The 15,430-nt window shown below is 44.2% G+C and overlaps 1 protein-coding gene across 1 annotated transcript; it reads left to right on the top strand.

Annotated features, from left to right (window-relative positions):
- CD4 (CD4 molecule) lies at positions 1-12,864 on the top strand. Its single transcript, XM_026113249.2, has 10 exons — positions 1-255; positions 6,254-6,379; positions 8,616-8,771; positions 8,857-9,009; positions 9,261-9,536; positions 10,001-10,363; positions 10,475-10,717; positions 10,808-10,926; positions 11,168-11,235; positions 12,497-12,864. The coding sequence occupies exons 1-10, from the start codon at positions 246-248 to the stop codon at positions 12,507-12,509; spliced, it is 1,527 nt and encodes a 508-aa protein (XP_025969034.2). The 5' UTR covers positions 1-245; the 3' UTR covers positions 12,510-12,864.
- The last annotated feature ends 2,566 nt before the right edge of the window (positions 12,865-15,430 follow it).

Below are 15,430 nucleotides of genomic sequence, written 5' to 3'. Positions count from 1 at the left end.
CTTCATGCACAGGTTCAAGTTCACACACATTTGGAAAATCACCATCTACGCAGAGAAGTACACGGATGTCAGCAGAATCTGGACTGACAGCAAGACCTTACCGACACTGTCGTTGGAGAGGAGGAGACACAAAGGCTGACATCTGCTGAGCAACTTTCGTTCTTCTATTGCTTCAGTTGTAGCTGCATTTTGTCATTTACAGCAGGTGACAAACGCAAGGGACAGAAACACAGAGACAGAGAGGAATGAAAAGAGGTAAGGAAACTTTTTTTCTTTCTTTCTTTGAAAAGAGAAGAAGTTTTTTTTCTTTAAGTTGTAACTAATTTTACTATTCTGCATAAGCTGCTGTTTTGGCTAGGACTGTGGATGGATCGGTTTTGCTCCACTTAAAGTTCTGACATAAACTCATCTTGAACCTCTGAATTGTTGATAATCTTCCGGGTCTGCAGTTCTCCAAAGTCTTTTTTTTTTAAACCAAAAAATGTTTTTCTCCCTGGATTTTTCTCTGAGGGGGGAAAACAGGAGCTACAAAAAGTTCAACCTGTAGTGGAGCCTGGGGATCTCACATATCTTTTAAACCCATGTATATCAATAGTTCTAAAAAATTTCCCATACGAGGCCTTCTCACTGGTGACCCTTCATCCCCAAGGGTTTCCCAAGCTCTTCTCTGTATGGTTGATGAGGGGCATGAAATGCACTGGGGAGCATCCCTCCACCAACTGCCACTTGCTATCACCTTCTCTATATGGCTTCCAGAGAGTGGAATTTTGTTCTAAAAAACCCCCGAAAAATAATAAGATGCCAATCTCTAGCTAAGTAGGGAAATCTACACAAATGTGTATGTCTTAAGACTCAAGGGTTCTGTTCAGATAGTCTAGGCGGACTGATTCACTGTGCAACACAGGCTGAAGATGCTGCTTCTAATCCACTAACTCAGGTCTGAGTGAGCAGAATTTCTTGTAGAAAGATAAATTATTTCAATTTAAGACACTAAAAAATGGAATTGCTTTACCCATCCATGAGCTACTGTACTGTTGAAAAGAGGAGCTTCATTTCTGGGTTGAGTTTTTCAACTTTCAGATGGTGAATTCTGTTCAACCTTTGTCATCTGTCTCAAAATATTCCTCTGCTTGGTACATAAAACTTGAGCTCAAGTTACTGCTTAATTTTCTCTACTATAAACTAAATAGTTCTCTTAAGTCCTTTGTGCAAATTATCCTTAAATCAATTCAAAAACCTTTTTGTTATCCTCCCCAGTGTTTCTAAAACATGGCTGCCAGAATTGCATACAATTTAGTAGGATTTGTCTCATCTAAATCAAGCAAAATCACCTTCACATTCTTATCCACTGTTCCAGGGCAGTGCATGCAAGGACTGTGTGCACCCATTCTGCCACAGCCTTGTACCGGGACTGCATAGTCATCAGGGCTAATCCCCAGGGAAAAATTAAGGAACAGCATCTTGTGGATTCCCCAGATGTACCTGGTATATTTTTGTTCTGAATGGGCTAGTATACACTGTTTTGCTATGCTGATGTTATCAATATGTACATAGGCACTTTTTCAACCTGGGCTGCAAATCAAATAAATTGCATGGTAAGACCTTGATGTTCCTGTTTCAACAACTGCAGTAATGATACCTGAACCTCAACCCATATGAGTACATGGCTGTGGAGGAAGATGGAGGACATCTCAGTACTGCTTGCTCGCCCGGTCTCCAGCATATTCAGAAAGATACCTCCATGCTGTAATTGCAAACTGCAGGATGAAAGACTGTTTGGGGAGCTAAAAAGAGGAGGGTTAGGAGAAAAGACGAGGGGCAAGCAGAGGGGAAAAGCTCAGAAACTAAGTACTGAAGGGCCTGTGAGGCAAAAACAGGCCTTGGCCTCTTAAGCAGCAAGAAAAGTTTAGAAGCTATAGGGAGTGGCCTAGGCTGCAAAGGTGGAATAGTTTTTCTTGGCCTTCAGGTAGGTAGAGACACACGACTAGGGACTTCCACGCAGATCACAAGGACTTGTGGCTGGAGAGAGCCTGGCTTGCGCTCACGTGGCGACCTCACTACTGCGCTTTGTCCCAGCAGTGGGGCACTCTCGCTGTGATCAGGAACTTCCATTTGCAGGACCCAACTGACCCTGCTCAAACAAGGTCCTCTATGAGCAGTTCTCAGAAACTTGTCAATGGCCTGAGTTGCTTGAGGGGAAATCAAGGCAGGGTCAGCAAGCTTGGTTGGTGTCTGTGTGACAGCTGGGCTGTTTTATGCCCTGGGGGATAGGGGAATAGTGGGGTCCATGAAGTGACCTTCAGTTCTGTCTGGCTTGTTGCTCTGTGCTGGCTATTTTTGTTGCATTTGGTCTCTCACCCTGCCCTGAGTTCACATATGTTTGCTAATGAGTACTTTCAAAGAAACCGCTGCTTCATGAAAGAGCCAGATAAGCTTTGCTTTAGATGTTTGAATTGAGAAAAAGAAATTATCCTTGCTGAGTAACTGTAACTCAGAGCCCCAAAGTCAAGCCAAACTGATATGCAGGGACAGGAGATGTTGGGTTCCTCAGCTCTTGGCTGGCAGCAACCGCGAGGGGAAATCAGTTGCAGAAGCAGAGGCTAAGGTGTGGGAGCTCATGTGCAGATGGCTGGGAGGCCCTCCTCGCCCTGTCAGAAGCAAGCTGCTGCTAGATCAAAAACACAGCCACAAGCAAGAGCGAGAGAAGAAAACACGGAAACCACACCGCATGAAAGAGGCACAGGAGCGTACCAGCAGAGGGAGATGGCCTGCTCTGCAGTAGGAGCGGTTTCTGCGTTTTTGTTTTTTAATTTCAGTTTCCTACAGTGTCATGTCAGTGTCAGCCAGGAGGAGATCTCTGCAGCCAACACGTTTTGGGGCTATGTACTATTTCATGGCTAGAGGGAATGAGGGGCTGATAGCTCCTCGCTGACATAGATGTTCTCCAGGCCAGACTTGGTCCTGTAGACATCATTCCCCTGAGCCACAAGACCAGTCACTACCTCAGCTCTCACTTCCCTATCCCTCAGAGAGGTAGGGATCATTAAAAGAAGTCAAGAAGGAAATTAAACCAGTTTAGTAAAAGAGGAGAATTAAAATGAAATAGAAATCAATGTTCACTTGGGAGGGAGCCCTGCTCCTCCTTCACTAGAAGTACTAATAAATCAAATATGCCTGGACTGTTTCTGGCACTGAGGCCAACTGGCCTGGGATGGTCTGGGCTATTAAGCTGACTTAACCTCCAAAATGAACTGGCTGCATGCCAGCTGCTTAATAGGAGTGGTCTCTGGCCCATGCTCACACCTAAGTGGAGCCCTGAAATTGCTTAGGAGAGTGTGGTTTGTCCTGGGCCAAAAATGTGTCAGGAAATGTTCTAACAATTTAACAGGACTGATGAGTGTGTTCCAGTGCCTGGGGACAATCCATGGCACCATTTAATTTATGAGTACCATCATAAGATACAGCTGGGCTACCTATAAGGAGACTGCAAGCACCAGCTAATGACGCTGGCTTGTTAATTTAACACAATAGAGAGACTTCACAGAGATCTGCAGACTCCTGACTTAGTTGCCATTGCTGGTAATGTGGCTGGATGGATACAAAAGGAGATGGAAAAACAGGAAAATGTAGAAAGCGGAGTGAATGAGAGATCAAAAGAAACAAACAGGGAGAGAAAAAGTGTATGAAAGAGTTTCTAGCTAAAGGCAACCCATTTTCCTTGCTGACCTGTAACACGTAGATGGTCATCATCATATTGTAGATACTGCCACAAGTATATGAAGGTTAGTGTGAATGAAGCATGAATGGGGATGTTTATGTATGGAAAGATGAGAAGAAACAGAAGAACAAGATTTAAAAGATGCATCAATCTGTATCAACCAAACTGTGTAATGTCAGCAGTTCACCAATGCTACAGTGCTTTGGTTGTATGGTTTCATTCAATAACCAAATAGCAAGAAGGTGAAGAACAAACTGAAGCCATAAGATGGCAGGAAGATAGAGATTCCCAAATAAAACAAAATGATGGTATGTGATTCAGCAGTTTTGTTAATTTTTACCTGTTCCATTACCTTCAGGATTTATATCAAGTGAAATGACTTAAAATATTTGCAACCCAGCACTGGCTCTGTTAATTTGCAGATTTCACTGCAGATTGGGGGCTGACCTTTCCTACTGGTCTTGGTGGGATAGGTGATGTGAGTGTTCACAGCAGGGACTAAGTTTCTTCAGTCCTCTTAGGAATATATCTTATTTAGGGCCTTATGCCAGTTTTCAGTTACAGATGTTTCTTCTGAGTGTATTGTGATACATACAGGTGCCTTGTTGCAGCTGCTTTCTTTATTCTGTAGCATAGCCCAGCTAACTGCTTGACCACTGATGCCCCATCAGCAGTCTCCCTGACCCCTTACATTTTCTCTCAGCTCAGTCATCCCAGCCTCAAGAGCCTTCTTGGAGGTGTCTGTCTGACGGACCACAGATGCCTACACCATGTGCACAATTGTACTGCCTGCCAGTGACAGGTCCATGTAGAGCTAACACAACACAGGAAACAGGGAAGGCTGACTCCAAGGCTGACTTCTACCTATCTCTTGAAATGGGGACAGGTGCTCTTTTGGCCTGGCTTTGGGGGAAGAAAGTTGCTTCTCTTTTTTTGTTTGCTCCCCAGACCAGCTAACCTGCTTGGCTTCCATTTTGTGATTTCTCTCTTGATTTACAGATGGAGAGCTTAGCAATCTCCTCCCACCAGCAGCCATGGTCCCCTTCACCTTGTTATCCCACCCAGTCCCAGTTTATACCAGCACTGGGTCTCTGCCAGCCAGATCCTCCACCTAATTTGATGACTTATCTTGACAGGATAATTAACTCTCGATTCCCACCTTATGTTTTGTGACCATCAATGTAATTTCTCCTTTCTGACCTCACTCTTCCCTTTGTTGCACAGTCCTAAGAATTCAAGCAAGTCTTTCAAAGAACATCAGACTTGGTAGTTATCAAGATTTTTAAGGCAAGAAATAAGCAGACAAAAAACAAACTAAAGAAAAATATTAACAAGAGCCTAAAGATGGCTTTACTCAGAGAATCACAGAATCACTCAAAAAGATTTAGATGGGAAAGGCCCTCTGGAGTTCTTTAGGCCACCCTCCTGCTCACAGCTGGGCTGACTCCAAAACTAGATCACGTTGCTCAGGTGACCAGGTGACCTCTGAACATCTCCAAGGGTGGAGATTCCCCAGCCTCTCTAGGTATCTATTCCAATGCTGCACTATCCTCAGTGGGAAGAAATTTTTCCTTTTATCTGGTCAAAATTTTCTTGCTGCAACCTGTGGCCACTGCCTCTTATTCTTTTACTGTGCACCTGTTAGAAAAGTATGGCTCCTTCTTCTCTATAATGCCCTTTAGGTAATGCAAGACTGAAACTGGATCCTTCCCTTTGGCCTTCTCTTCTCCCTATCAAACCCAGCTTTCTCAGTCTTTCCCTGTATATCCTGTGCTCCAGATCCTTCACCATCCTAATAGCTCTCCATTGGACTCCCTCCAGTTTGTTGGCACCTGTCTTCTACTGGGGGACCAAAACTGGATCCTGTATTCCAGAGGAGGCCTCAAATGTGCTGTGCAGAGGGAAGTAATTACTCCCTTTGACCGGTTGGCTCTGTTCTTGCTAATGCACCCCAGTATATGTTTAGCCTTAATTGTTGCAGGAGTGCATTGGTGATAATCCATCATAGTGAAGTAAAGAACAACAGACAGCTAGGTTTTTTTCTGCTCTTCCTCTATAAGTCACCTAGCTTTTTTTGCTGCTCTTTCAAAAAAACACCTATTTCTGTCATTCTCAGAGAGAAATGTAGAGAAAATATTCATTCTCTGTCTACTGTCAAAGCTGCACATGCCTGCCATGGAATTGCAGCTCCTGAGTGTCTTTCCTATGTCTTTCCAAGTGTAATGGCTCCCCGTATTTGAAAACTTATATGGTAGCAAGGTCCTGACAAAATAAAAACCTGCAGTACCATGAAATCCAGATATCTAAAGCTGAGTAAAATAATTTTTTTGATACCAAACTCCGGGGAACATTGTGGCTGGATTCTTTGCTGAGCTACAGAACTCAGGTGACCCTACCATTGACTTTCTACTTCACTGCATGGGAGCACTGAAGGATGCTGGGTACTGACTGAGAACATGGGCCCCACTCACCATGGATTATACAAGGCCTGAAAATCAATCATTATTAACACCATATTTGGGTTTTCCATGTTAGCATCCCTTGGTACCGACAACATTTCCACCCTCCAGTGCGCAGCAAGGAAGAACATTCCCATGAAGATGGAGTCATGCAGCATGATGATGAACAGAATTCTTGCTGTCTTCTCGGTTATGCAGTTGGGTGAGTCCTTGGCTATGCAGGGAAAACTCTCTCAGCCGAACTCTGGCAATTCTTATAGCATTTCTACAAGTCTCATAATATTTGGTGTGCTTTTAGGCTCCTTGTGATTTTCCATCAAAAATATTCTTTTTGTATTTTTTAATATTGATTGTCATCTATTAATAGGAGTGAATTCATAAACCGGCTTATGAAAAAAGGACTCAGTTCACCTTCCCTGAGGCTACCGAGAATTCTCCAAGGGGTCTGCCTGCTCAGAGCACAGTCTCATGTGGCTTCGTGCAGATTCACTCAGGCAATTCTCTCCATAGTGATGCAGACATAAGAGCTACCCTCTTACCTGCTTTTTTGATCCACCCCTGCACTGCTCCTCTGTGGTGGTGGAGCTCTCTGTGGGGCAGAGGTGATCAAAGAACAAGTCAGAGATTGATAACAAACAATTCTCAATCCTCAGGATTAGCAGAGAGGGAGGAGAACCCCCCTCTGAGAAGCCGTATGGCTGCCTACGTCTGTGTCCCCTTATTTCAGAGGTAGCACGGGCAAGTCAGGCTGTGGGATTCAGGTTGTTCCCAACCCATCTGCTGTGCCTGCCAGCAGAAACCAAGATCTGCAATCTCACTCTCAAATCAAATATGGACAGCTTCACTGTAGTGATGCAAGACTGGAGTTTCTGTGGGAACCAAAGCATCTATCATTACATTTTAAATCTCACACTGGAGGGGATGGTGAGAGAAAAGAGGGATTGTAAGTGGTGAGTGCATAGGAGTGGTAGTACTCCAGCATACACCTTTGAAAATATTGCCATAAAAGAGCAAGACCATCAGATGGGAAAGATATGCCCTTCAGAATTAAGGTTCAAAAAACTTGTGTGAATGTGTAGAAATGCTTTATGAGGAACTTGTCTTTTGTGCAGAGCCATTTTCTGAGTCAAATACAACCCAGATCACACATACTCAGCACAGTGGAAAATACTGCCCTCGACGCCACCTCCAGTTTCCTGGGTAAAAACTTGACACCATTGTGAATTTCTAATCACAGATTTGCCATTACAGATTTGATGTTACCGGCTTGTTCAGTTTGACTGCCAATATTATAATATTTGGTGGTTTTTTTCATGTTCTTTTTCCAAGAATGGAAGGAGACTGAACATGACTAAATCTGCAGTTCTCAAATACTCAGCTTTGGTTCTTCTGGTTGCAGAAAAAAACTTAGAACTCTTTCATATACCCTAGAACCAAAATCAAAGCAAAAGATACCATCTCTTCCTAATGATATTCTTAATTTCACATTTTAAAACAAATTCATCATGTTCCATGACCCTACGTATGATTATTGAATGCCTGGATTGGCAATGTTGCTGATTACCTATGCTGTTGGAGAAATTTTTAACTTGTGGAATTCCAGCTTGGGGAAAACCCTCCATTTAACTCATTTAAGCTTTTTATTCTACACTTCTGTGGCTCTCCAATACTAGAGTCACCTAAGGGATTTACAGACACGTGAAGGTTAGGCAGTCTGAGAGCTTACCAGCAGTGGGGCAGGAAACTACAGCCCCCTTATACCCAAGCATATCTCTGGCAACACGATCTCCTTCTGATGCTCTTCTGCAGAAATTCCCTTTAGAATGAAGAGCAGGAATTGGTTCTTCCAAGAATCCACTCCTGAAGCTTCTTTAACCTTATACATCCTACTTCTTTTACTATCACATATCCCTCATCCCCAGAACAGGAACCTGACATTAGACCAGCCATCTTTCTTACTTTTTTACCCTTTCCCCTCATTTCCTTAGGCTTCTCATCTTGCTCCATGTAAAGTTGGAAGAAGGAGTAGGCAAATTTGCCAGTGTTGCCTTGACTGGCTGTCTTGACTGGAGAGTGAAGGAGGGGTGGGTTGTCCATATGCAATCCTGCCTTTGATGCCAGTAGGACAAATAAATCTGGTCTGGCAGGGAAAAGGTTGCTTTAGTAAAACAGTTTACACCTCAGAATTGTGAACGATGGTGAATTCACCACAATCATTGGCATTTTCCCTATTTCTGAATATATGTAAAACAAAATTGCCATTAGTTGGGTAAAGAGCAGGAAGTGGTGGGGAGGGAAGCTGTGGGGCTGGAAAGGAAAAAGGTGGATTGATGACACAAAGGACTGAAAAATTGAGAACCTGAGGATTATCTTCCCAGCATCTGGGAAAAGGAGGAGAGAAATCTGCATCTTCCTTATTTTGGGTGATTGACTTTTAGGTCTGTTCCCTATTATGGCTCAGAAAGAGGAACTACAGACTGGGATTGCAGGACAGAAGGTGATCCTGAACTGTAAAGGCATAACTCCTGAAGCAGCAGTGACCTGGAAGTACTATGCAACTGTTGTTAGGTGGTTTACAAGTAACATTCTGAAAGGTAAAACTTCCAATCCACCACCCTCTCTTCCCAGTATATGGCTGAGAAATTGCTTCCCTCCTAAATGTGTTTGTTGTTTCAAAAGGCAAAGGCAAAGCTCCAATGACCGATCGATCTGAAATGGACCAGAATAATAAATCTCTAATGGTGTCAGACTTGAGGCTCTCCGACGCTGGCCGCTACAGCTGTGAATGCGAATCTCGCCTGGTGGTCACTATCTCACTGCATGTCTTTGAATGTGAGTGATCAGAGGCATTTATCCATGAAAAGGAGAGGAGGGACGAGACTATAAGGTTTTGAGAAATCTCTTTGCTGAGATTCTTTTTTCCAGTTGCCATTTCCTGTGGCATGGGCTATCATAATTCACTTCTCCTCCCTTTCCAGGGCGCAAAGTATCTCAGAGTCTCTATTCTCCTGTTTGCTGAGACACTGTTCCCTTGCTTTCAGGAAGAGGAGTGGACTTACTGGCTGGGCTTTTTCTCTTTACAGTGACAATTTCTTTAAATGGGCACTTTCTGCCAAATGAAGCTCCTGAGCTGAGCATAATGCAAAATTCATCCAATTCCCAACCTGATCTCAGCATCGGATTGTTCAACAATCACAATAACACAGAAACACCAGAAATCTTACGAAAGGAGGCCCCTCGCAAATACATACTGAAGCTAAAGCAACTGCAACCTAAGGACAGTGGGACCTGGAGATGCCACATCCATTCAGACTCTCCATTGACTAATCAGAACATTGTCTTTGATTTGAAGGTATTAGGTAAGTGACAACAAAAATCCTGATGCAGAAGCTCCAGCTTACATACAGTGCTCTCTCCAGCTCATGAGCTGAGCTTTTCCAGCATCCCAAGCAATGGTGTTGCAAGGCCAGTTTCCCAGGGCCTCCAACACCACAGCTAGGGGATCGCTCTGCTACCTGAGCTCTGTCTCGTACTTCCTCCTGTTTTCCTTTGCAGGCTTGCCCTAAAAGATCCCTCCCTCCTTGGGGTTTGCTCTTCTCAGCTTTGGTAGGCTTGGGAACTTTGGCTCTGTAAAAGTATCCACAGACACTAACTGTTTGTCCTCCCTGGGATATTTTGTATCTTTTCTCTGAGTCCTCTCTCAGCTGAGCACAGCATGCATCTCTGTAAGTGACTAGAGAGTTCCAGATCAAGGGTGCACACAGTGAAGTATAGTCATTGCTTTCCCTGCCTCTGTTTATATTTCTGTCTGTTCCAAATCCAGGTTTTCAAAATCCAGCCTTGGAAACAAAGTACGCAACTGTTGACAGCATCGTCATCTTGTCATGGCATCTGAACTTCCAGGAGATAAAATGGAAAGAAGGTTTCACAGGTCAACTGAATTGGAAACCACAGCGAAATGCAACCTCTTATATGCTATTTGACTTCAGTGTCACAGCCTGGGGAAAGCTGTATTTGACCAAAAAAAGTAGCCCCTTTCTGTTTGAGGAACCTACAATGGGATCTTCAGGTGTCCTGGAAGTCAAACTCAAAAAAGTCCAGTTCAAGCACTCTGGGCAGTACCAGATCCAGCTGGTGTACAACAGAAGATATGTACAGAGCAAGATAGAGCTGTTGGTGATGAAAGGTGAGAAACATATTGGGAGCTGAGGAGCTGCAGAAACCGAGAAGCCACAAGGGTATGGATAGACCTGTCTTCCCTCCCTCCCCTTCATGCATCTCTTTCTCATTTTCACAGTCTCAGCTAACCCTGTTGGGCCACTTGCCAGAGGGGCTGAGATGACCCTGCTCTGCCAGGTCTCTAGTCCCCTCCCACCCAATGCCCATCTATGCTGGGAACATGTGAATGGGACTCAGATGGACGTTAAGAAGTCAAAACAGCATGAAGCAAAGGTGGAGGTGACTGTCAGCACTGCAGGACTGTGGAACTGTCACCTCATAGAAGACAACAACAGGAAGATCAGCCTTAATTACACTGTGGGTATGGAAATTACTGTCATGTCTCTGCCTCCACCCAAAGGCCTTAAACTGCCCTCTGTGTCTGCCTCTGAATACTTTTCTTCTTCCACAGAGGAAGCTCCTGCTTGGATTAGCTATAGGGTAATTGCAGTGAGTACTGGAGCCAGCGTGTTGGTGTTTGGCGTTGCATGCTTGTGTATAATCACTGGTATGAGCTGGCAGCGGAGAAGGGTGAGTGCCTGGGTTAAAGTGAAAGGTGAAGAGATGGTTGTGTCCCCAACGTATAAGAGCAGTTTGATCTGTCTGGGGACGAGGCAGAACAGATAAAGGGTCAATCTTTTCACTCAAGCCAAATGGTGAGAGGTGGTCTGCAAATAGTGGGGATGGCAGAAAGTGGTTTACTACCACTTCAGAGGAAAGGATTTTAAGCATAAAAATATCCAATTGTGATTTATCCCTTCTCTCTTGGCAGCAACGGGCAAAAAGGATGGCATTAGCTAGACAACACTGGCTGGAAAACAAGACGTGTCAGTGTCAACAGTAAGTGGTAATGAGGGCGCCTGGAATCGGCAAAGACTCTGGCTTCAGGAAACGGGAGCTGGATGGTTGAGCAGGGAGGACTGGAGCGTGGCCCTTCTTGGTGTCTACACTACAGCTGCTTCTTACTTATGTTGAAAATCTGAATGATATTCCCGTATGTTTAATGAATTTCCTGTTGTACCCCAAACCTGTGGTAGCACTGTGCTGACAAACTTTGGAGTGGAGAAGTTTCACCTGAATTGCCTTTATGTTGAGAAACATTTGCCAAACCCAGGTGGGAGTTCCAGACTCCTCTGGCTGGACTCATAGTCGATCTGTGAACTAGATATTGAGGCTGTAAATACTGAGGTGGGAGGCACCCAACCAAACTCAAGGATGAAACCCAACTTTTAAAAACCTATAGTGTCCATAATGTCACTCCAGCTGTGCTAGCACAGTGCTGAATGGCAGTCTGTGAAAATTGCCAATAACCTCTTGGGCGCAAGGAGAGAGAAGAGAAAAATCACAAAACAAAGTGAACTCTGCCCTTTCTTAAAGGCCTTGGGAAATATTAAATATACCATCACATCCTAGCCCTTCTCATGGGAACAAGGATTTCTCATCAGAAAAGCTGTCATTTTAAGGACTTCAGGCTTATATGGCATTAGAAGCAGCTGTGGAGAAATACTGGCAACTAGTCTGTCATTGGAAGTGGAGAGCTAGGGACAGTATAAATGATTGTACATACCCGTTCAATAAATAGGTAGGTATAGAATTGGACTTCTGTATTTTCACACTGAATACAGTGGCAAACTATGATAGTTTGATTTGCACTCTTTTCACTGTCAGTAAGAATTCAGTGAGAATGACTATTGGTAAATACAACTTCATAGCTGGGATATGTGATGAAGAGTTGGTTAGCATTACATGTGTCATAGAAGTCATCTCATTTTCACCTATTTTTTATCAAGTTAAAAATGATCCCTATTAGGAGGGGACAAAAACCATGTAACTACATAAAAATTAGCTAAACCTGTGCAATACAGTTGTTCTTTAACCCTCTCTGCCAAGTAAGCAACTCAGTGCAACTACAACATAAACCACAGCCATGTGGATGCACAAATAACTGCCTGCCTCCTGAACTGCAGGAGGGAGGCAGTCATCCTACAGTCTTTGCCTGCTAGACTGGGCAAAGACCTGGGGGACTGGCTAGTATGGAGTATCAAAATGAGGCCTTTCACCTCTCCAGGACTGCTGCTCACATAATTTCTTTCTCTTGCAGCCGGCTGAATTAGTAATATTGCAGCACTTGAGCCAGAAGGATTGCTGAAGTCTTGGCCTGTAATGAAATGCCTGCCAGCCCACAGTGCTTCCTGTGAATCCATCTCCCTTTCTCCTCTTTTGACAGAATTCTTTATTCCTTCATCTTCCTCCCAGTCTAATGCCATGGAGGGATGTCGTCTGGCTAGGAGCCAATGGGGAAGACAAGAAACCTTTTAGGGTTATGGTTGAGCCCCAGTTCTATAATGAGAGACACTGAATAGAAGGGTATACATGCTTGTATTTTGCTTATGCACCTAATTTGACCTTCTTGTGGAATTTATTTTATACCCTTATTTTATCTGCCTGAGCTACAATAAATTACTTCAGTGGTTTCTTTGCAAGCTGGACTAATTTTTTTCTGATGCACTCTCATCTGATTCAAACATAACTTGTGTTTCTCCCTTTCATGCTAGGATGTGGAATCCTGATTCCCACTATCTCCTACTCCCCAGACTGCCAGAAACCTTCCCTAACTCACCTGTCTTCAGCTGTCCATGAAACCTACCTATCTTCACTGGTCTTTTTGTAGCAGTGTGAATCGTACTGCACCCTCCTACCCAGTCCTATCCCCCAGCTGGTGGTCCTCACCCCTCCCAATACCTCCAGCTGTCATCTCTTCCATCCCCTCTAGTCACAGATATCCACAGAACAACAAACCAGTGCATGGGTAAAAACAGCACAAACAATAGGAATATCCAGGACTCTTTTTGCTGGGAAAACAGTTCAGGAAAATAGCGACTTCAGGAAAGGCAGAATTAAATCAGAGCTCTAAGAAGCTGTGAATGTTTATCTAGAGAGTAGGCTTGGGAAAAGTGTGACAAAGAAATTTCCTGGTAGAACAAGACAGCCTTGGTCTGTGTGAGTCAGCAAATTGCACAGAACAGATGCTTTTGAGAACTCCATTGCAAATGGCAGCTCTTGGTTGGCTGAGAGAAATGGAAAGAGAGAGTGTAAAGTCCAGGGAATTTAGGAGGCAAGTAAAAGTATGTTGCAAAGATGTCAGAACATCCTGAAAGAAAAATGCTGTTAAAATACGTACACAGAAGTCTTGTGCTTATGTAAATTATTCTTCAACTTTCTGCTAGAGATGGGTTATAAAGGCTTTAAGGTCCTATGCAGCTTTAGCTGTCACTCACTGTAGTTCAGGCTTGTTCATTTACTCTGGGTTTGCTGAGGAGAGGAAAAAAGAGATGCCCTGTGGAAATAGCTTTTGATGGCAGTGACCCGCTTGTAGGATGTGTGGTGTGGGAAGAGGGGTTTTTCTCTGTAACAGTCATATCAGCATTGCATAGTTATTGACAGTAAATATACCAGGTGGCGACAAGGGTAGAGATAACACCTGCAAGCTGGAGGAGACCTTTCACCCTCACTTGTTGAAACATGCCACAAAAGCTGCGCATTCCTGGACTGCAGATGCAGCCCTGCACAGCTGTGGCAGCAGGTGTGGGCCAGCCTTTCTGTAGCCACCAGAAGTGGGATGCCCGTTCCTCTATGATCATCTCCACTCAAAAAGGAGTGATGATGTCATTTTCCTTTCCAATGTCATTCCCTAATAATATTTTCATTCCCATAGTTTGTGCCTGTGAATACAAAACTACATTAATTTTGGAAAAACCTTAGTCCAAATCAGTGTGTATACAGTCACTCTTTCTGCTCATGCCCTGTTCCTGAATTCCTAGTACAGCTTGGGAGCTAATCAAGATCCATCAGTCTGCCACAGGGGAGAGCATCAGGGTTTAAGGAGAAGTCAGCTGAAGCTTATGCTTGGGAGCTGTATGGAGGAAATAAGCATAGTGTTAGTGGTGTTCAATATAATGATTATGCCAAAGTATTGGCATATTGAAATATTTCCCTGTATCGAAACAAACCCCTATGCCTGCTGTCCAGACCCTTTTCCTTTTATAACTGCTAGAGTACACAAGGCCATTTATGAGTCTGCTCCTGCTTTCCACTCGTACAGACGTCCGGAGCAGAGGGATTATTCCACTGGGTGAGCATACATTATGAACTCCTTCAGCACTGCAGCCATCTCCAGCAACTCAAATGCTCACCTGAGACTCTGGCAGCTGAACCAATACCTCTGTATCTAAAAAAACAAGCCTCGACTTTTTTGACAAAGAAACACCAAGCTAATAGGACTTATCCACCCTCCAGCAGAGGTCTTAAATGCCTGTGGACACTTCAAGCCTGGCCTGTGTGGGACTAAATGCATGAAGAGCAAAGAAAACCTGCACCTGGGACAGCTCAGTAGATACAAGAGCATGGAAGTGTCTATACTGTATAACAGATCTGACTGCACCTGCACTAAAACAGCAAGCAGCACATCTGTCTCAGCACAATGCTGATCTCACCCTAACAGGCAGCAAGCAGTGCTGTCTCCCAGCCTGGTTGTCCCATGCAGTGAGGAGTGGCACTGTGTGCGTATGCTGTCCTGAGCTCAGCAATCTCAATGTTAAGTTCTGCTGTCATGTAGTGAACATAAATGCTGGAAGAGGCAAAGTCTCTGCAAGTGCCCAAAGGCTGGGTCTCTAATCATAGTTAGAACTGATCTTCAAAACACTGCGAAGCCACCACTCACACTACCAGCATAGAATGTCCCCTTACGAGTTTTCACATGGCTTGGTGGGCTTTACCATGGATGTGGTGATGCCACTGGAGGATCTGCACATGCACAGCTGGGCTGGTACGTGCACAGCTTCCAGTTCTCCAGTGTGGATGGGTTTTTTGGTCTCTCAAAAGTGAAAAGCTTTCCTCAATGCTGCAAACTGCTCAGTAGGGCTCATGACCTCAGCAGTCATGACCCCAGCCCTATTCTGCCCCCATTTGAAACTCATCTGCAAGCAAAACCCACTCTCAGCTCCAGTCTTATAAAATCCTTTTCTGCCTTCTGTCC

Source organism: Dromaius novaehollandiae, chromosome 1, assembly GCF_036370855.1.
Source record: "Dromaius novaehollandiae isolate bDroNov1 chromosome 1, bDroNov1.hap1, whole genome shotgun sequence".
Classification (NCBI taxonomy): Eukaryota; Metazoa; Chordata; class Aves; order Casuariiformes; family Dromaiidae; genus Dromaius; species Dromaius novaehollandiae.
The sequence above is the reverse complement of the archived record's forward strand: the minus strand, read 5'-3'. Positions and strand labels throughout refer to the sequence as shown.